A 20,107-nucleotide genomic window follows, 5' to 3' on the forward strand; every position below is an offset into this window, starting at 1 on the left:
TACACTCTATAGTCTATAGTACAGTCTATATAGTCTATACACTATATAGTCTATACAGTACACTCAAAAAAACTAGGGAGGGCTCTTATATCTGTAATGGTGGTGCAGAAAGAGGAATTTCAAGGGTTGCTTGTCATAAAGCCAGTTAAGCAACCCTTCCAGAAATTTCCTCATGGTGCTGATGCACTTAAAGAATGGGCAATAGTTTCCCTATTGGCAAATATGGTTTATGGGCTAGTATGGTTTCTCTATTGGGAAGTATAGCCTTTAGGGCTGAAGGGCAGGGTATATATACCATAAATAAACAAACAAACAAACAGTTTTCTCCCATGTATCCCTATGGATAAGTATGGTTTCTCTATTGGCAAGTATGCTTTATGACTTGTTGGAGGGCACACAGCAACATCGTCATTATTCCACTTTCCATTCTGGCAACGCCTCACTCTTACTCCCAAAAGTCTAGGCCTAGTGTTGGAGGGTTTTTTGTAATGGTTGCCTAGCAACCGCTGCAGCCGGAACCGCTCTCGGCCGCCAGAGAACCATAGAGCGACGCTACCAGATTTCAGAGCGTCTCCTTAGCGCTGGCTCTTCAGGCTGTCGGCTCTATGGTTCCCTCGCGCTGCCTCTGCCGGTCTTAGAGCGCCCCCTGGTGGAGGCGTGGAGGTATTGGGCGAGCGGGAGGGCCCTTCGCATCCAGCGAGAGAGGAGCCACGAGGTGAGCAGCGGGGAGAAAGGCAGGTCCAGGGGCGTCCAAAGCAGAGTGACCACGAGGGGGAGCCAGAGAGGGAGGAGGAGGAGGCGCTGCCGGGGATGCTGGGCTTTCGCATCCTCAGCTGGGGGCCTTGGAGGGGTCAGACGGGGGCCAGTGGGCTTAGGGCACAGGACCCCCGTGAATGTGGAAACACCGCACATAACAACAACGCCATGTTTTAACCTGAGAGGACTCCTCTCTAGGAATCTCTGGGTCCTCCAGGGCAACTCTGTGGCCAACATCTTCCAGACGTTGACCATAGAACTGCGCTGGAGGAGCTACAAATGTCTAGCGGAGGGCTCTCTCTAGGAGTCTCCAGGTCCTTCAGTGCCACTTTGGGTTAAAGTTGACCATAGAGTTGTGCTGGAGGACATAGATATTCCTAGAGAGGACATATTAATCAAATCCGTGAATAATCAAAGCTGCAAATCTCAAAGCAGCAAATGTGGAGGGGTGCACACAAACACACACACATATATATACACACAAAGATATATGTGTATATATATATATATATATATATATACACACACATATATAAATATATATGTATATCTACACACAACACATGTACACACAAACATGTACACACATATCCATATATACACACACACATATATACACACACATAAGCATATATATATATATATATATTATACATACAAACATATATATATATATATACACACACACTTATGTACACATACATAAAATGACATTCTGATACTGACAATCCATCAATAACAATCTTTACAGTCATAGTTCTACCTTCCCCTCAGTATCTTCACATAGAATATTAATAAATAATTGATGGTTATAGATTATATAAATAATGATGATGCTAGTGATGACGATGCCTCTTTCTCCTCAGGCGTATCATTAGAGAGCGGTGTTTGACCATTGAATTTTCTCAACAAGATAATCTCATCCCCTTCGACTGACTTCTTCCACTGGGATGCTGGATATCCAGGCAGAAATGGGATATTCTCCTCTTTTTTTCAGTCAAGAATATGGAGGATTGTGAGAAAAAGATTTTGCCTGGAATCCCTTTTCCTGAGGGAGCATTGCTTGCTCTTGAAATCTAGATTTCCCTCCAAATTTGTTTTTGTTTTCAGAATATAATGCTCTTCTTGCCATGAAACATCATAACGTGATTTGACATGATTTTTAGTGCACCTCAGAGTACCCTAACTGTAGATTTGAGAAGAAGCATTGGAAGAGGAATCATAGAATCCTAGAGTTGCAAGAGACCCCAAGAGCCATCCAGTCCAACCCCATTCTGTCATGCAGGAACTCTCAGTCAAAGCATACCCAACAGATGACCATCCAGCTTCTGTTTAAAAACCTCCAAAGAAGGAGACTCTAGCAAATCAGCAGACCTAAAAGGAGAAGGAGGGCCATTTGGAGCAGGAAAAGCAACCAGTGTGGTTCACCTTGAATACATGGCAGAGCAAAGAGTGTGGGGAGCATCAACAGAAACCCAAGGGGAACCAGGCAAAGAAATGCAACAACACTGGGAAAGTCAATGGCAGGATTTCTTGAAGACGCTGCAGCCCCATCACACAAAATGGGAAGAGTCAGTTGCATTGGAAGATGCACCATGGGAAAACGCCAAGGCCTTCCTGATCTCCTTCGAACAAGTGGCCAAAGCCTGCCGGTGGCCCAGAGAAGAGTGGGCAGCCCGGCTCCTTCCAGCACTGAGTGGAGAAGCAGAAGGGGCCTTTCAGAGCTTGGAAACCAGAGACAAGGAGGATTATGTGAAAGTGAAGGCAGCCATCTTGAAAGGGGATGCCCTGAGAATGGAGAGGCAGCGCCAGCATTTCAGGCAGTTTTGCTGCCATGGGGTTGAAGACCCCCGAAATATTCACAGCCAACTCCAGGAGCTTTGCCGTCGGTGGCTGAGGCCAGAGAGACACAGCAAGGAACAGATCCTGGAGCTGCTGATCCTGGAACAGTTTCTGGCTGGCCTGCCACCAGATCTACAGACCTGGATCCGAGCCAGAGGGCCAGACACCTGCTCCCAGGCCGTGGCCCTGGTGGAGGACTTCCTGGTGAGCCAGCAAGTGGTTGAGACAGGAACATGGCAGGTAAGGTCTTAGTACAGTATTTCATCTGTTAAAGGGGACAAATACGAATTCGGCTCTTGGAAATATCTAGAATCATATACTCCTGGAGTTGGAAGATAGCACAAGGGCCATCCAGTCCAATCCCATGCCATGCAGGAAGACACAATCAAAGCATACTCAACAGATCTCCATCCAGCCTCTGTTTAAAAGCCTCCAAAGTACAGTAGAAGACTCCACCACTCTCCAAGGCAGCGTATCCCCCTGTTGAACAGCTCTTACCTTCAGGAAGTTCTTCCTAATGTTTAGGTGGAATATCTTTTCCTGTAGCTTGAATCCACTGCTCTGGGTCCTAATCTCTGGAACATCAGAAAACAAGCTTGCTCCATTGTCAGTATGACTGCCCTTGGCTATCATGTCATCTCTTAACCTTCTCTTCTCCAGGCTAAACATACCCAGTTCCCTAAGCTGTTCCTCATAGAGCTTAGTTTTTTCCAGACCTTTCACCATTTTAGTTGCTCTCCTCTGGCCACACTCCAGCTTGTCAATATCCTTCTTGAATTGTAGGTGCCCAGAACTGGGCACAGTATTCCAGGTGAGGCCTAACCAGAGCATAATAGAGTAGTACTATTACTTCCTTCGATCTAGACACTATACTTCTATTGATGTATCCTAGAATTTTATTGGTTTCCTAGCTGCTGCATCACATCACTGACTCATGTTCAGCCTGTTTAGGGTTGCCATGATTGTCCACTATTACCAGGGACAAAATGTAGGACAAACTCGAGACCAAACTGTAGGACAACTGCGGGACAAAACTCAGCCCAAAATGTAGGACATTTAAGGTCCTCCCTTTTTCTTAAATGTCCTACATTTTGGGCTGAGTTTTGTCCTGCAGTTGTCTTACAGTGTGGTCTCGAATTTGTTCCACATTTTGTCCCTGGTAATAGTGGACAATTATGGCTGTGGTCCTCTAAGACTCGTAGATCCTTTTGTATGTACTGCCTTCAAGTCAGATGTCACTTATGCCACATCTCTGCATTTAATTTCATCTGGAGTTGTTCAACAATAGCAAAGGTTGAACCCCACTGGGTGTACTCAAATTAATTCAGCTGAGAGTCATTCAGAAACAGAGCAGGCTTCATGCCTTGAAAACTGCTCTCAGTATAGACTTCAACCCTCAAAGTAATTCCAAGCCATAGCTATGTTAGGAGTTTATCACACGGGGTTTATACCATGCAGAAACTGGATTTAAAATGGGAAAATGCTGCAAAAGTGGGGTCATTTTCACATGATGTCACGCATTAATGCACACAGAAAGTGGACAAATCCTGCAAAAGTGGGATCGTTTTCACATGACGTTGGGAGCATTGAGCATTAATCCGGCATTAACCCGCATAGAGTGTAAAGTTTCCTGAAAGTAAAAAGCGGCTGATTTTGGCCACTTTCAGTGTGGGTTATTTTCTTGTTAATGCTCAATCCCCCCAATGAGTTTGAAAACGATCCTGCTTTTGTAAAAATTTTCTGGGATTTAAATCCCATTTCTGCATGGGATTTAGGCACTTAGTCTCTCGTGTGATAAACTCCTTAGTCTGGAAAATCAGTATGCAAAGAGATCTTGTGGAACTTTTTGAGACTTAACTGAAAGGAAAAAGCTGGTAGCATGAGTTTTTGTAGACTTGAGCCTGGAGGCTCAATGGTTAAATGCTGGTACTGCAGCCACTCATTCAAAAACCATAAGGTTGTGAGTTCAGCCTTGCATCCTTCTGTAGTTTGCTAAAATGAGTACCTAGCTTGTTGGGGGCAATTACTTTACACTCTGTAAACTGCTTAGTACATCAGTAAGCGGTATAGAAATGTACTTGCCATTGCTCAGTGTTGATTCTGAAGGGCATTGCTGACGTAGTAAGGCATCCATCACATCCATCACATTGGGGGACTTGACGAGCAAATGAAAGTCCCTCTAATACTGTGGGTGATGTCATTAGGTTCTGTGATTACATTTCCTGAATAGATGTGTGGGCACAATTGGCATCTGGATTTGTGGCAAGGCTTCGTACCCGTGTCCACGTCTGTGTTATGTGTCTTCCTGTAGGTAAGTAACTGTCCAAAGTGGGAGGCTGTCTATAGGCAAGTAAAGGTCTGCCACCTAAAGTCCCCGAGAGGGCAGCATTATTGTCCAGAATGGCTTGTACTGTAGTGCATTGAAGATACATCTAAGTGGTCTCAGTTGGAAGTTATATGTGACCACTAGTGGGGTTCTGTCATTTACTATATTTAATGTGTTCTGTAACAGATTAATCCTGTGTACAAGTCTTGCCTTGTTAGTTTGTCTTTGTTTTAATTCATATGGTGAGTACTATAGCTTGAGGAAGTAGTACTAGTCGTAATTGCAGCATATACCATGAGAAAATAGTAGGGCTGATGAACAGAAGGTATCTCTTGCCCAAAGTCAATACTTTCCCAGCCAGATACCTTTTCTCTGATTTGCTTTTCTATGTTTTAGGAGCCAATGAAGCAAGAACACATGGAATCCTTAGCTGTAGAGGAAGAGCCTTTAGATGCTGCACGGGGACAGATCTGCAAAGAAGCCAAGCAAAGCCATGATGCGGGGAAGAATGTGCTGGGTAAGGATTCACCATACTGTAAAGTGCTCTGTATCTGATCTGTTTGTGGGACATGATAAGCCTATGGTAATGAAACTCCTTTTTATGATTCTTTTTACACCCATTGAGCTCACCTTTCCTCCTTGTCCTATGTCTCATTGGAAGTCTTTTACGCAGCATCAGCATGGGGAGAATGTTGGAGGATGGCTGGAAAAGCACAGATTTTTTTGTGTGTGTTTTAAGCAGTGTATCTTCACAGTATATAGTGTAATAAACAAAGCTTGAGTGGAGGAAAAAAACAAGATTCTAGTCTATCCAGTTCTACTGTAACCATGTATTCCTATTTACAACAGGCAAGGGAAGTAGCAGCTACCTCCAGAATCCCTTACTGAGCACACAAGAACAGCAGAACAGAGAGAAAAAGGGAGAGCAGATAAGCCTGATGCACCATTGCCCCCACAATAAATAAATAAAAAACCCCCCACAGCTTTATAAGTTTGGATGCCAAAATAGAATTCATAAGAAAAGTAGAGACTGGTGAAAGAAAAATTCATGTGTATTATATTTTTATATATAATAAACAAAGTACATATAATATTTATATTGTTATTGTTGTATGCCTTCAAATTGTTTCTTAGAGCAGCCCTAAAGCCCCTCATCATAGGTTTTTCATGGCAAGATTTGTGCAGTGGGGGAGGCTGAGAGAGTGATTTGCCCAGAGTCACTTAGTGGCTTTCCACAACTGAGCAGAAATTCAAACCCTTGTCTCCCAGGGCCCTAGCCCAGCACTTATATCACTACAGCATGCTTATTCTCAAATTTATGTGCTTATATGCGTAAATATAAGATATTATTATGATATTCGTTTTATTTATTTTTGTGTGTGCATGATACCTGCAAGCCCTTTCTGGAGTGACAGGTTACTCATAAATCCTTTCACACACAAAACTGTGAGTATGTTCAACCTTGCTCACATTTCCTGTCCTTTGCAGGCAGTGGAATCAAACGTCCAAGTCAGAGTAGTTCATCAGTTACCCTCGAAAGACAGGGAAGGAGTCATCAAGGTGTGAAAGAGGTATGTAGATCATCAGTTTCTGTTGCTGTTATAGTCACATCTGACTTATTGTGACTCCATCATAGGGTTTTCTTGGCAAAGTTTATTCAAAAGAGGTCCACCATTGCCTTAATCTCAGGCTGAGAGATTGGGACTTGCCCAGGGTCACACAGTAGGTTTCTAGGGCGGAAATTCGAACTCTGGTCTCAAATCTCTACACCACACTGGCTCTGCATCATTTCATATACCTTTATGGTTTCTCTTTGTACATGCCTTTTTCCTAAGCCATCCAGCCTCCAAATATTCACCATAGTTGACTTGCTCTAGTGATAATTTTGGTTGCCTTTTTCTGCATTTTTTTTCTGCTCAACTGTCCAGAATTCTACACAGTATTCCAATGTCGCCACACTATGGATTTATAGAAGAAGGTTTAAAGAGCACCTCAAGCATACATAGGACCGTAGCCAGAATTGGGAACTGAATGTTGCGTGCAAGGACCCATGGTCTCAATCCAGAAGCATTCCAAAACAATATTTGTAAAGGCTGGCAGGTATACAGGCATACCCCAGTTAACAAAGCCTCTGGTAGTGAAGCTCCTTTTCTCAAGGCATTTTATGTCTCCCAGCCCCTTCTTTTCCTTCTCATCCTTTGTGTCACTGGAAGACTTTAGCAGCATAGAACTGGAAAGGATAATGAAGGAGGGCTGGAAAAACATAAGACTTTTGTTGTCATGTTGTGGCATTGTTTCTGCACAGTTAACAACACAGTAAACAAAGCTTGAATTAGAAAAAACAGGATTTTATACTGTACCAGTCCTACTTTAGCTTTGTGTCACCATGTACAACAGGCAAGCTCAACAGAAGCTGCCTCAAGAATCTCTTGTTTGAAAGTACAGGAACAGCAAAACAGAGAGAAATGAGAGAGCAGATACTTTCTCGCCAGCTACCCACAACATGTTACAAAAGAATAAATCTGTAAATTTGACTACCAAAATGGGAATCATAAAAAAAGTGGATGATGAAAGAAAAGGTCATCCTTGGATGTATTTTGGAAGAAGTATTCAAGTGGTCTCCAGAAAGTTCAAAATGTTTTTGTTTCAGTATGCAAGGCTTACCTGCATATTTCACACATGCATATTGTTATTTTTGAATTTTAAAAAATTACTGAAACTTGTTGATTTAGGGGCTGTACAGACCACATGCTGCGGCTTCAATCTCACCTTTCTGCGGCTCAAAAAGAACTGCAAAAAGTGGCACTGGGGCTTTTTCACATTCCTGTGACACTGCGTCATGTAGATGCAGCACCAGAGAAGTGCCATGACGCCACCTGCCATGTGTCACACCAGCCTGGGGGGCGGAGTTGGGGGCGTGTATCATGTAAATGCCATACTCTGACTCTGTCCCCAGGCTGGCTGAAGATGCTGATCTGTATAGGCCTTTATTCTTCTTTTTGGTCAGGTAGGAACCTCTCCGTGTTCTTTCCATGTTATTTCTACGGACGTTATCAGACAAGGGAAACTGGAAATATAATCCAATGGCAATCTGAACGCAATCATGGGGTTTAATGTTATTGTATGATAGACTACCACACACAATTTCGGGCAATGGCAAGCTATTTTCGGGCAATGGGAAGTCAGTTCAAATGCAATTTGAATTCATGTAAATTCGCTGAAGTAGCGAATTCACATGAATGCGTTCTGGCCCCACTTTCTTTTCATTCAAAATTAAGAGAAGTTCCTCCCGTGTGATAAACTTCTACCTTGCTACCACATTTTCTGTTTAAGAAATAATGCCCAGGAATACATCTCCTCCATTAACTGAGGTATATCATTATTTGTTTTAATGAAAACCTATAGTAGTAGTAGTAGGAGGAGGAGGAGGAGGCCCAGTTAAAGTACATCAAACAATTTAAACATAAGTTAAAAGAGATAAATATAGGACAATTTATGTCTTATATTTAAAATTAATAGCTTAAAATTGGCTGGCTAGGCCTGCCAGAAGAGATCAGTCTTTAATACTGTTTTTAAGTTTATACAGCATGTTCAGCTGTCAAATCTCTCCCAGCAGGTCATTCCACAGTCTAGGGCCGGCTGACTAATAGGTCCTCTGGGTGACAGTTGCCAGTCTAGTCCTGGCTGATTGAAGTAAATGTCCCCCAGAGGACCTGGGTGAATGAGGTGGATTATACAGGAGGAGGTGATCCCGAAGGTAATTTGGATCCAAACCATGTATAAAATGAGCTGTACTGGGTTTCTGGGTATGTATGCCTGATGTTTTGCCTTAACATTCTTTCTTGGACAACAAAGTCTGATATGCTTTTCTTCTTATTTGTAGGAACCAATGGACCTTATGGAAACTAGCCTGTCTTTGCAGCGAGTTGAGCAGAATCAGGCCCAGCCAGACCGAGAGACCATTGTCTGGCAAGTCCTGCAGGAGGAGGATGGGAAGTTCAATGCCTTGGGTAAGTAGCTCTATTGTAATGGTCCTGTCAATCCAGTAAACATCACACAATCCGTTGGCCATTTGTAGAACCAAAATGAAATGATAGTCAGAAGGTTGCAGAGGTGTGGTGCTTTCAGGTTCTAAACACATGTTTTTGAAAAGAAACAATGATATATGGAGTTAGTAATGGGCTGGATGAGGGAAAACAGACTCAGGCTGAATCCGGAGAAAACAGAGGTACTCGTGATAGGTAGGTACCCCAAGTCCAGGCAGGGAAATTTGTCATCCAGTCCTAGACGGGGTTATTCTCCCCCTGAAGGACAAGGTTCGCAGTTTAGGAGTACTCTTGGACTCATCCCTACAATTGTCATCCCAGGTGGATGCAATGGCCAAGAATGCTTGGTACCAGCTTCGGCTGATACGCCAGCTGCGTCCCTGTTTGGACCAAAAGGACCTTGAAACGGTAGTACACGCACTGGTAACCTCTCAGTTAGATTTCTGTAATGCGCTCTACATGGGGCTACCTTTGTACCAAGTCCAGAAGCTTCAGTTAGTGCAAAATGCGGCAGCCAGGCTAGTCGCTGGAACATCTAGGGCAGACCATATAACCTCAGTATTAAAATCTCTTCACTGGCTGCCCATTAGCTTCCGGGCCCAATACAAAGTGTCGGTTATTACCTATAAAGCCCTACATGGCTTGGGCCCAAGCTACTTGAAGGAATGCCTTCTCCCACACAATCCGCCCCGCACTCTCAGAACATCAGGGAAATTTTTATTAGAATGTCCGAGAGTGAGGTTGTCAACAACTCACAAGAGGTCATACACATCGACAGCACCTACTCTCTGGAATAATCTTCCTGATGAAATCCGAGCTTGCTCCACTTTGGATGCCTTTGAGAAGGCTCTGAAGACACATTTATTCCAACTGGCATATTCGTCTGTCTCTTTATAGTCACTGCTCTTGATAGACTTGCACATCATTGACTGAAAAGATTTTTTGCTGTGTGTTTTTATGTATATTGAGATTTGTGGATTTTATATTTTTAATCTGTATGTACCTATATTCTTGATGTACACCGCTTTGATCATTGGAAAAGCGGTATATAAATAAAGTTATTATTATTATTGTTGTTGTTGTTATTATTATTATTATTATTATTATTAAATGGGATACTATTAATATCTAAGGTGTGAAGCTGTACGTAGAGAGATCTTGTAGCATCTTTGAGACTAACTGAAGGAAAGAAATTTGCAGTGTGAGCTTTCGTAGACTTTAGTCTACTTCCTCAGATGCATTTGATGCAAGATGCATTAGATGCAAAGTGTAAAACTGATTTTGATTGGAATATACTTTAGGTGCTGGGAAGACATGTGGAAGACTAGTGATATGGTCTAGAGCTAAATGTGAACAGTGAATACTAGTTCTTATCTGCTTTCCCATGTAGTTTTTCCACACTTTCTCTTGATCCTGCCTTTCAGCCCCTGGCCTCTGTATCCCTCTGGTCAGATGCCACTGTTGTAAGTCCATAATGTAACACCATTTATCTGTGATTTCATGGTGAATGACAGGGGTTGGGCTGGCTTGTATAACTGAGAATGTAGTGGCCCAGGCTTGACTCACTTTTGCCCACACAATTAAACACAAATAAAATACCACATTAATATAAAAGATAAAAATGCAAAATCCTTTTAAAAATACTGTTAAAAATATAAAACCATTAAAAACATACCAAGCAAACACCCTAGTCAGAAGTCTCTGTGAACATATGGGCCATTTTTGTGGCCCATGTTTTATTGGGGGTGGGGAGGAAAATCAAAAACTATTTTTTGGCCCCAGCTGCCTCCCTAGTGCCCTCTAAGAGGGATGTGACTTTGCCCTCCAAGACCATTTTAGACAAGAGAGAGGCTTGTGATTTTAAGATGTTGTCAAAAAGGTCCATTCTGGTCCTAAAATGGCCCAGGAAGGGAGAGAAAACATCATGAAAATGGCCACCACACACCTCCCAGAGCACATTTGCGGGCATTTTAAAGTTTTTAAAAAATTGATTATTTTGCTAGGGTGTGGCTTTCCAGAGTTTTCTGGGGGACTGTTGCAGTCCATAGTTGTCCATCCTTGCTGAACATACATTTGTTATTGTTGATGTGTGTCTTCAGATCATTTCCAACGTATGGTGACCCTAAGGTGGACCTATCATGATGTTTTCTTGGCAAGCCTCTTTAGAGGAGATTTGTCATTGCTGTCCCCTGAGACTGAGAGAGTGTAACTTGCCCAAGGTCATCCCATGGGTTTACATGGCTGAGATGGGATTTGAACTCTGATCTCCATAGTTATAATCCAGTGCTCAAACCATTACACCGCACTGGCTCTCTTGTACACATATACATTTCCCTGTTAAAAGTGTAGCCATTGAATGACCAGAACTGGTACGCTGTTGTATTCCTGAGACTATCTCTGATGTTGTTTTTGAATTGACATGATGTAAAGGAGGCTAATTCCTAATTTTGTGATTTTACCTACAGATGTCCAGAAAAAGCCTATGCAGTTTCCATATTGTATGTTGAAAAAAGAAACGAATGGAAGGAGGGCTGACCAGGGAAGAAACTCTACCCATTCTAGTGCTACCAGAAAGTTAACAGAGGGGCAGCCTCACCATGCAATGAATGTCAATGAAGCATTTACTCTTTATGACCCCAAAAACAGAAAGTGGACTGACTCTGAGAGACGGGCAACACAAGGAGCCTCTGAAGAAAGCTCGGAAATTGAATATTCTTCTGGATCTGATCTGGAGGATGGGAAAGGCCACTATGTCACTCTGAAGGATGGAAAGCGCCACCATGTCAACTTCTGTGAGAATGTGATTGTGGGTATGGCTGCTCAAGGAAATGCGTCAGTATCAGAGGCAGAGGAGGACTATGAAAGAAGTGCGGTTCCTGACCAATCTGGCATGGATGTGGAGGAGGTGAGTGCTACATCAGAGAAATGCTATGTCTCAGAAATCCCAAGCATGGCTAAATCAAAACTCCACACACATCCTGGCCTTCTACAAGAAGGTGGTGAAATCATTGAGGAGGAAGAGCAGAACAATATGTCTTACAATGTGAATTCTTTGTATGCTGTTCAGAAAGAAAGGCAGGATAAGGAACAGGGCTCTGACAATGACAATATAATAACTATAATTGACTTAGAGACAGATGTTGCAGAATTTAATCCAACAACAGAGACAAAAAAATGTCACTCATACAACGTAGATGATTCCAAATTGGACTACATGAGTTTGGATAATGATTTGGAGTTTGGTACAGATAGTCTCATGTTGATGGCCAGATCTGTCGCTGGAGGGGAGATGGTGGAAGGAGATAATGGTCGTCAGCCATGGCAATGTGCCCCAGTACGATCGTCTGCCGATAAAGAACCACCTATGAAGAGGCGTATGCTTGGTCTTTCTCAACCGTCTGTGTTCTCAGGCCCGCAGCGCTGTACGCTGCCACGGTCTTTGGCCACTGAGGTTCCAAGAGAAGAATCTGGTGGCCAAAGCAGAAGGCGGACATCTTATGTCTGGGAGCACTTTGATGGGCATGCTCAAGACCGATTGATTGCCGTGTGTAGATTATGTCATGCCTTTGTGCGCCTGGGCAAGGAAGGTGGTTGCCGCCGTGTGGGGACCACATCCATGATAAAGCATCTGGAACATCGTCATCCACACATTGTTCCACCACGGAAAGAGGTCTGTCGGGTGTCCATCACGCCACCCCCAAACCCAATTGTTAAGGAAGTGCCTCAGACGAACAGAGCTGAGAGTGATCCTGCAGAAAAGCCACGGGTGGAACCTCCAGGAGGAAAGAGTTCGGCTCCTTCAGGACAGAAGCAGTTGTCTGTACCTGAGACATGCCCCCGCCCAGAGAAGTATGCTCTACATAGTGCAATTGCTGCACGGTATAATCGTGCCCTTGCCAGGTATATTGCACAGTCTATGCTACCCTTCTCAATTGTGGAGGATGAGACTTTTCTGGAGTTTCTCAAGGAACTTGCTCCACGCTGGAAGGTACCGAGCAGATATTACCTGTGTAGGATTGCCTTTCCAGCCCTTGAAAAAGATATTAAGAAGGAGATTCTGAATGACTTGAGGAATGCGGTAGCTGGAGCAGTGCATTTTACAAGTGACTGCTGGACTAGCAACCAGGCTAGATCATATTTATGTGTCACAGCACACTGGGTATCCACCCAAGAAGGTGTTCTGGCAAAAAGGACAGCAACTCTTACACTAACTTTGTTCTCTGAATCGCACCGTGAGGAAAATATTGGGGCGAAGTTGAGAAACGTTGTGGCGGAGTGGCTCGCTCCACTGAAATTGGAGATTGGATGTCTGGCTGCTGACAACAGGTCAGAGTTCCTGAAATACATCCGTCAGAAAGGGATGAGTCACGTACCATGCATTGTGCACTGCATCAACTTAGTTGTCCACAAGGCCCTGAGAGAAACCAGTAATTCCAGGATAAAGAAAGTGTTAGAGCTGGCACACATTGTTTGCTCTCACTTCAGGCAGTCATGCTCTGCCATAGAGGCAGTTCGCTTGCTCCAAAAAAAGCACAATTTACCCAATCACAAATTTATCCTCAATGTCCCTACACGATGGAACAGCACTCTGTATATGCTGGAGAGATTGCTGGAGCAAAAAAAGGCAGTGAATGAATATATTCAAGAGAAAGCAGGAGACCTGGCCTCTACTTTATATATGCAGCCAGACCAGTGGTTTATTATAGAGGACCTGGTGGATATTCTCCAAATTTTCAACGAGTGCACTACTGTCCTTAGTTCTGAGAATGCCACACTTGGAGTTGTGTTGCCTGCGCTACACGTCATGGAATTTTCCTTAGAAAGAAACATTGAAGAGATGCAGAACAGACCGGGCATGGCTGCCAATCAGAAGGCCATTCCAGCTGTGGCCTTTGCTGCCCAGCTTCTGGAGTCTCTGCACAACAATAAGCACCTCCTGGGCATCCGCACTGACCTGAAGTATCTTGCAGCAACATTTTTGGAACCCAGGTACAGAAACAGCATCCGAGATCGACTCCAGAGCACTGGGAACAATCAGTTCTGGTCCCTGCAAGAATACATTATTAAAAAAAGTGTGCACTTCTACAAGAAGCTGCACAATTCAACTGGCCGAGCCATGGCTGACCACGGCCTGCCCTCTTATGCCTTTCCCTCTGTGGTGCCTAGAAACCCAGATGCAGTGATCCAGCCTAGAAAACAACTTCAAAATAAGGGAAGTCCAGTGGGAAGTTCTGCACCTTGTCACCAAATGGCTGAAAGATCTCGCTTCCACGACTTGATCTTGGCAACAGGCTATGCTGTGGAGACAGATGAGGATGCCCAGTTTGATAACCAGATGGCTACAGAGCAGGACGCCTACCAGGTGGCAAGGCAAGAACTGGATGCATATATTCGTGACATCTTCCCAGCGCGAATCTGTCGTCCGCAGGCGAACCCAATTGCCTATTGGGATGAGAAGTTCACCATTTGGCCTTCTTTGGCTCGGGCTGCTATTTGGCACATCTGCAGCCCGCCCTCCAGTGTTCCCGCTAAACGTCTTTTCTCTACAACTGGAAATATAGTCACCAAACTGAGAACGAGATTCGCTCCCAAACACGTTACACGGATGGCATTCCTACGAGCCAACAGGGCATGGATACCCCAGAACCACATCTTTCCCCCCTGCAGAGATGATATTCCTTCAGGTAAAGATGGGCAGGATCTGAGTGATGAGGGGGATACTGATGAAGAAATATCCCTGGGAGACTGGGAAGCTGGAGACTCGGACATTGATCTTGAGTGAATGCCTGCAGCAGCAGGTATACACGCCATACACCCTCCGATTAATGATAATTTCAAAGATACATACATACATAGGTGGAGTCCGGGCCTTGATCCCATTAGTGACATTATTCTGTTTTGGACTTCAGCTCCTAGAAGCTGCAGCCATCTTGATCAATAGAGATCCTGAGAGCTAAAGTTCAAAATACCTGGAAGGCAAGAGTTTGGGAATCACTGCTCCAGGGCACAGGAGGCATTCTGGCCGTGTTTGTAGGTTCCTGGCCATTATAGGCCTTTTTGAAAAGCCTTTAAAAAGCCAACACAAAATGAATGGTCAGGATATCTTTCAGCTTTATTTGCTTTCCCTCTGCTACTGCTGTTACACACCAAGAAGCAGGGACGTAGCCAGGATTTTGGGAAGAGGGGATCCAGACTAAGTGCCACCATTTTGAGATGCTAAGAGCCCCCCCCCCCAGACACAAAATGTAGGAAAAATGTAGGACATGATGCACAACAAAATGTAGGACAAATTGTAGGATGTTCAAAAATGGAGAACACATCCAACTAAAAGCCAAAAACATTAATAAAAAAACAATTAAATTCATGTTTCTCAGTCATGCTCAAAATGGAGAACATTTTGACATTCTTCCTGGATAGGAGGTTGGGATATAGCTTTGTGTGTTAGACTAGGAGGAACTTCCTGAGAGTAAGGGCTTTTCAACAGTGGAACACACTCCTTCCTCGGAGTGCAGCAGAGTTTCCTTCTTTGGAGGTCTTTAAGCAGAGGCTGGATGGCCATCTGTCAATGGGGATGTTTTGATTGAGAGTTCCTGCATGGCAGAATAAGGGGGTTGGAATGGGTGGCCCTTGCAGTCTCTTCCAACTCTACGATTCAATGACTCTGGAGACCAGGATTCAATGAAAATCTGATTCTCTCCAACAGAGAAGGCTAAATATCTTACATGGGGTACGTGTCGATGACGTGGCTTATACATCATGTCCAAATTGTGTGGCGCACAAGGGACATCACAGCGCTTGTCACACTCTCTCAGCCTTAAGGGAAGGTGAAGGCAAATCCCCAAAAACCATTGGGCAAGTCACATTCTCTCAGCCTCAGAGGATGGCAAAGTCAAACCCTCTCTGAACAAACCTCCCAAGAAAACCTCTTGAAGGCACACACTCGCACACACCCAAGTCACCAAAGGCAGGCTCTCTGAACAAACCAAGAAGACCCACTAGGCAAGGAAGTCACACACTCTCAGCTTCAAGGAAAGGCTGGCAAAGCAGGATGTTTTGAAATTCCTCCTGGGCAGAAATGTAGGACGTGTCCTGGATAAAGCATGCTGTCTGGTCACCCTGATAAAATGGAGGATGTTTTGACATTGCTCCTGGGCTGAAATATGTGCCGTATCCTGGATAAAGGAGGACGTGTGTTATCCTATCAAAAATGGAAGACATTTTTACATTCATCCAGGCCAGAAGGTTGAAATATAGGACACATCCTATAAAAGGAGGACATCTGCTCATCTTACAAAAAATGAGGACTTTTGAAATTCCTTCTAGGCAGAAGTCTGAAATGTAGGATGTGTCCTATAGCCATGAGCCAGAAAAGAGCCAAGCCTCTATATCTGGACCCCAGAACATACTCTAACTCCCAGAATTCCATAACAATGAGCCAGAAATGACCCAAGCCTTGATATCTGGACCCCAGAACATACTCCAGCTCCCAGAATTCCATAGCAATGAGCCAGAAAGGAGCCAAGCCTTGATATCTGGACCCCAGAACATACTCTAACTCCCAGAATTCCATAGCAATGAGCCAGAAAGGAGCCAAGCCTTGATATCTGGACCCCAGAACATACTCCAACTCCCAGAATTCCATAGCAATGAGCCAGAATAGAGCCAAGCTCAATATCTGGACCACAGAACATACTCCCAGAATTCCATAGCCATGAGCCACAAAAGAGTTAAGTCGCTGCCAAACCTGGTTATTTCTTAAGTGTGGATGCAGCTTGATGCAGCCTCTTGTCCCTCCCTCCCTCTCCTCCAGGGCTTTTTGGCTTCTCCCCCTCAGGCCCCGCAAAAAGTTTAGGGGCGGCACTTGCGCTCCTCCTGGCTTTGCCAGGGCCGGGAAGAGAGAAGGATGCTTGTTGGAGCGCACGTGTGCACGCGCACAGCCCCAAAAAATGCCAGGGAGAGCGCCACTTCTGCTCCTCCTGAAGCCTAGAGGAGAGCAAGTGGCACTCTCCCCGGCGTTTGTTTGGGACTGTGCGCGTGCACGCGCACTCTCCAACAAGCACCTTTTTCTCTCCTGAAAGGGGGGGGGGGGTCCGGACCCCTGAAACCCCCCCCCTTAACTACGTCCCTGCAAGAAGTGTGGTACACCATGTTAACAGAGGGTGCATCTGTACTGTAGAAATAATACAGTTTGACACCACTTTAACCGCCATGGCTCCATCTGACAGAATCTTGGGATTTGTAATTTTATGAGGCCCTAGCACTCTGGCAGAAAAGGCTAGAGACTGTAAAACTACAAATCCCAGGATTCAATAAGATGAAGCTGCAGCACTTTAACTGGTGTCAAACTGCATTATTTCTACAGTGTAAATGCACCCAGACTTATAGCACCTTATTGTACCAAGACGATTTCCGCCTCTTTCTCTCTTCCTCTTTGCAATGTTTTCTTGCATAAAGGAGCTTACTACTCAAGAGACCACAGATCCTAGCTCATGGATGGAATTGTGTAAACTTCCAGTTGTTGTTGAACCACAGCTCCTAGCAGTCTCAGCCAACATTTATTTATTTATTTATTTTGTATGCCGCTTTTCTCCCAGGAGGGACACTGGGAGTAGTGGAAAGCACTGGGAGTTGCAGTTCAACAAAATGTGGAAGACCACCTGATTTCAACTTCGACCTTAAGCCTTTGTAAATGCTGTTAAAATTAACTGTAAGAATGTGTCTGGAATCTTGTGGTGTGGCATTTTGTGAATTGGTGTCACAAGTGTGCTTGCCTGCTTTCTTCCAGAGGATAGAAAGAAGGAGGGTCAGGAGGTGCAGCTACTGTATTTATTTTGTTGATAAAAATATTTTGGGATGGGGCGGAGAAATACAGAGGTACAGGTGGGTTGCCACCTTTCAGCGTCCCAGAGGGCAGATGTTACTCCCTTGACCACTATAAGTGGCGCTTCCCTGTTCTGCACCGAAGGAAGCCACTTATTGCCATTAAATATCTTAAAGCCTTATTGCTTTCTTTATTAAACAAACCCAGTAGGCAAACAAAAAGACGCGTGCTTTTTTTTCTCCCTCTGCATGGCATTGTTCACTTTCATTCTCTGTCGGTTGTAAAACCATGGGAGATGGTTGTAAAGGTGTCATAAAAGTGTCCCATTTGCCAAGCTGGAATAATCCGTTTGGCAAAAATGATGCTTTTACAACACTCTCCCGCACTTTTACAACTGAAGAGAACGAAAGTCATGCAGAGGGAGAAAAAGAAAACACCTGTAACTTTGTTGGCCTACCAGGTTTGTTTAATAATACGATAGAGCTTTTATTGTGGCCTTTGAAACACAGCTTCTACAGTTTTGTTGTATTGTTTGCTGGTGAAATTGCCAAGTTTGATCTTATTTCATTCATGTATGTTGTCTTGATTTATCTTCTACAACAAAATTACTTTATTAAAAAAAAATGTGATAAGGCTCGTATTACTTCCCATTTGTGTTCTGCAATTTCAGACCACCAAAATTTTGACTTAATTTGTCACCATCTCCCAATTTACTAACCTCACTATTCAGATGATGGCCCAAAGTCTAGTGCTATGGAAGAGCGTCAACTCTTTTGCTTCCCAAATAATTTTAGCAGTGGACTATCTCACCTAGCAATTTCGGAGCCCCTTGACTAATTTCTTTTTGGCAGATTGGACATTTGCTATCCTGACTATTGACTGTTCTTTTGTATTTGATTGACTTCTGTTTCATGGCCTTTGGTATACTTGACTGCAAAACCTATATAAAGCCCCCATTTTGAAGAGGAGGCCTGTGTGCTCCTGGTGTTGACATTTCTACCGTTATTTTTCATGGACATCACAACCAAATACAATTATGGTTTATGAATGCATGGTACCGTCTAAATACGGGGCAGAGCCGCATTTCTTGCATCACAGACAGTGGTGGTTTGTAAATAACGCACAAGGCCAGCTTTTAAATTAAATTTTAATGTTAGAATAATAAAATATATATGTACAAGAGAGCCAGTGTGGCGTAGTGGTCTGAGTGTTGGACTGCAGCTCTGGAGACCAGGTTCGATTCCCAGCTCAGCCATGACACCCATTGAGTGATGTTGGGCAAGTCACACACTCCCAGCCTCAGGAGAAGGCAACAGCCAACCTCCTCTAAATAAATCTTGCTCAAAAAAACCCCATGATGGGGTTTAGAGTCGACATGAATTACCTTAGAGTAGACATGAATTGGGAACGATTTGAAGGCACAGAAAAGACTTGAAGGCCAGAGAACAGGACCCGGAACAATGGATGGAAGCTACAGGAAAAGAGATTCCACCTCAACATTAGGAAGAACTTCCTGACAGTAAAGGCTGTTCGACAGTGGAACACACTCCCTTGAAGTGTAGTGGAGTCTCCTTCCTTGGAGGCCTTTAAGCAGAGGCTGGATGGCCATCTGTCGGGGATGCTTTGATTTGGATTTCCTGCATAGCAGGGAGTTGGACTGGATGGCCTTTGTGGTCTCTTCCAACTCTATGATTCTATGAAGAAGAAAATATGAACAAAAGGTATGCTTGGGATGGGGCTGTTCACAAAAGAGGGAGTGTATGCCTGCAACCATGTTCCTGCTTTCTTCCTGGAGTTTAACTTGTGTACAGGAATCACATGGCCTTACTTGGATCACAATTCCCATGAGCCCCAGGTAGCATAATCGGTAGTGAAGGATTATGCTATTGTCTCTGAAATCAGTGCCAGGGGTGATTATGATATGGAAAATTAGATTTGGTATTCTGACCATGGCAATGAGGTGACATTTTGAATGTCCTGAAATTTCCACACCTGGTAGTCAGTGTCGTGGAAATTTAATCCTAAATGGTGACCAGGTCCATACAGTATATGGAAGATATTTAAAAACCACAGTAATATCATTTCAACTAGAATGCATACTGCAAGTCAGGAATAGTACACTGAGCTCCAAAACACACTGCAGAAATGATCCAGTTTCAGGCCGATTTAACTGTCCTGGCTCAATGGTAAGGAATTCTGAGGACTGTAGGTTTGTGAGACATTTAGCCTTCTCTGACAGAGAGCTCTGGTGCCACAATAAGCTGCAGATCCCCAGGATTCCCTAGCACTGAGGAGTTTATCCCATGAATACCCTGG

At 44.0% G+C, this 20,107-nt stretch overlaps 2 protein-coding genes across 3 annotated transcripts in view; both read left to right on the top strand.

Moving 5' to 3' along the window:
• The window catches only part of LOC121921898 (zinc finger protein 397-like), a 942,727-nt gene that overhangs the window by 599,414 nt on the left and 323,206 nt on the right, over positions 1-20,107 (top strand). The gene's annotated exons all lie outside the window — the stretch shown is intronic.
• On the top strand, positions 629-15,242 carry LOC121921799. The gene is made up of 6 exons (XM_042450347.1): positions 629-715; positions 1,623-2,838; positions 5,321-5,441; positions 6,413-6,495; positions 8,808-8,934; positions 11,436-15,242. Exons 2-6 carry the CDS (start codon positions 2,194-2,196, stop codon positions 14,750-14,752), a joined length of 4,293 nt encoding a protein of 1,430 aa, XP_042306281.1. The 5' UTR covers positions 629-715; positions 1,623-2,193; the 3' UTR covers positions 14,753-15,242.

This window comes from Sceloporus undulatus, chromosome 2 (assembly GCF_019175285.1).
Source record: "Sceloporus undulatus isolate JIND9_A2432 ecotype Alabama chromosome 2, SceUnd_v1.1, whole genome shotgun sequence".
Taxonomy (NCBI): domain Eukaryota; kingdom Metazoa; phylum Chordata; class Lepidosauria; order Squamata; family Phrynosomatidae; genus Sceloporus; species Sceloporus undulatus.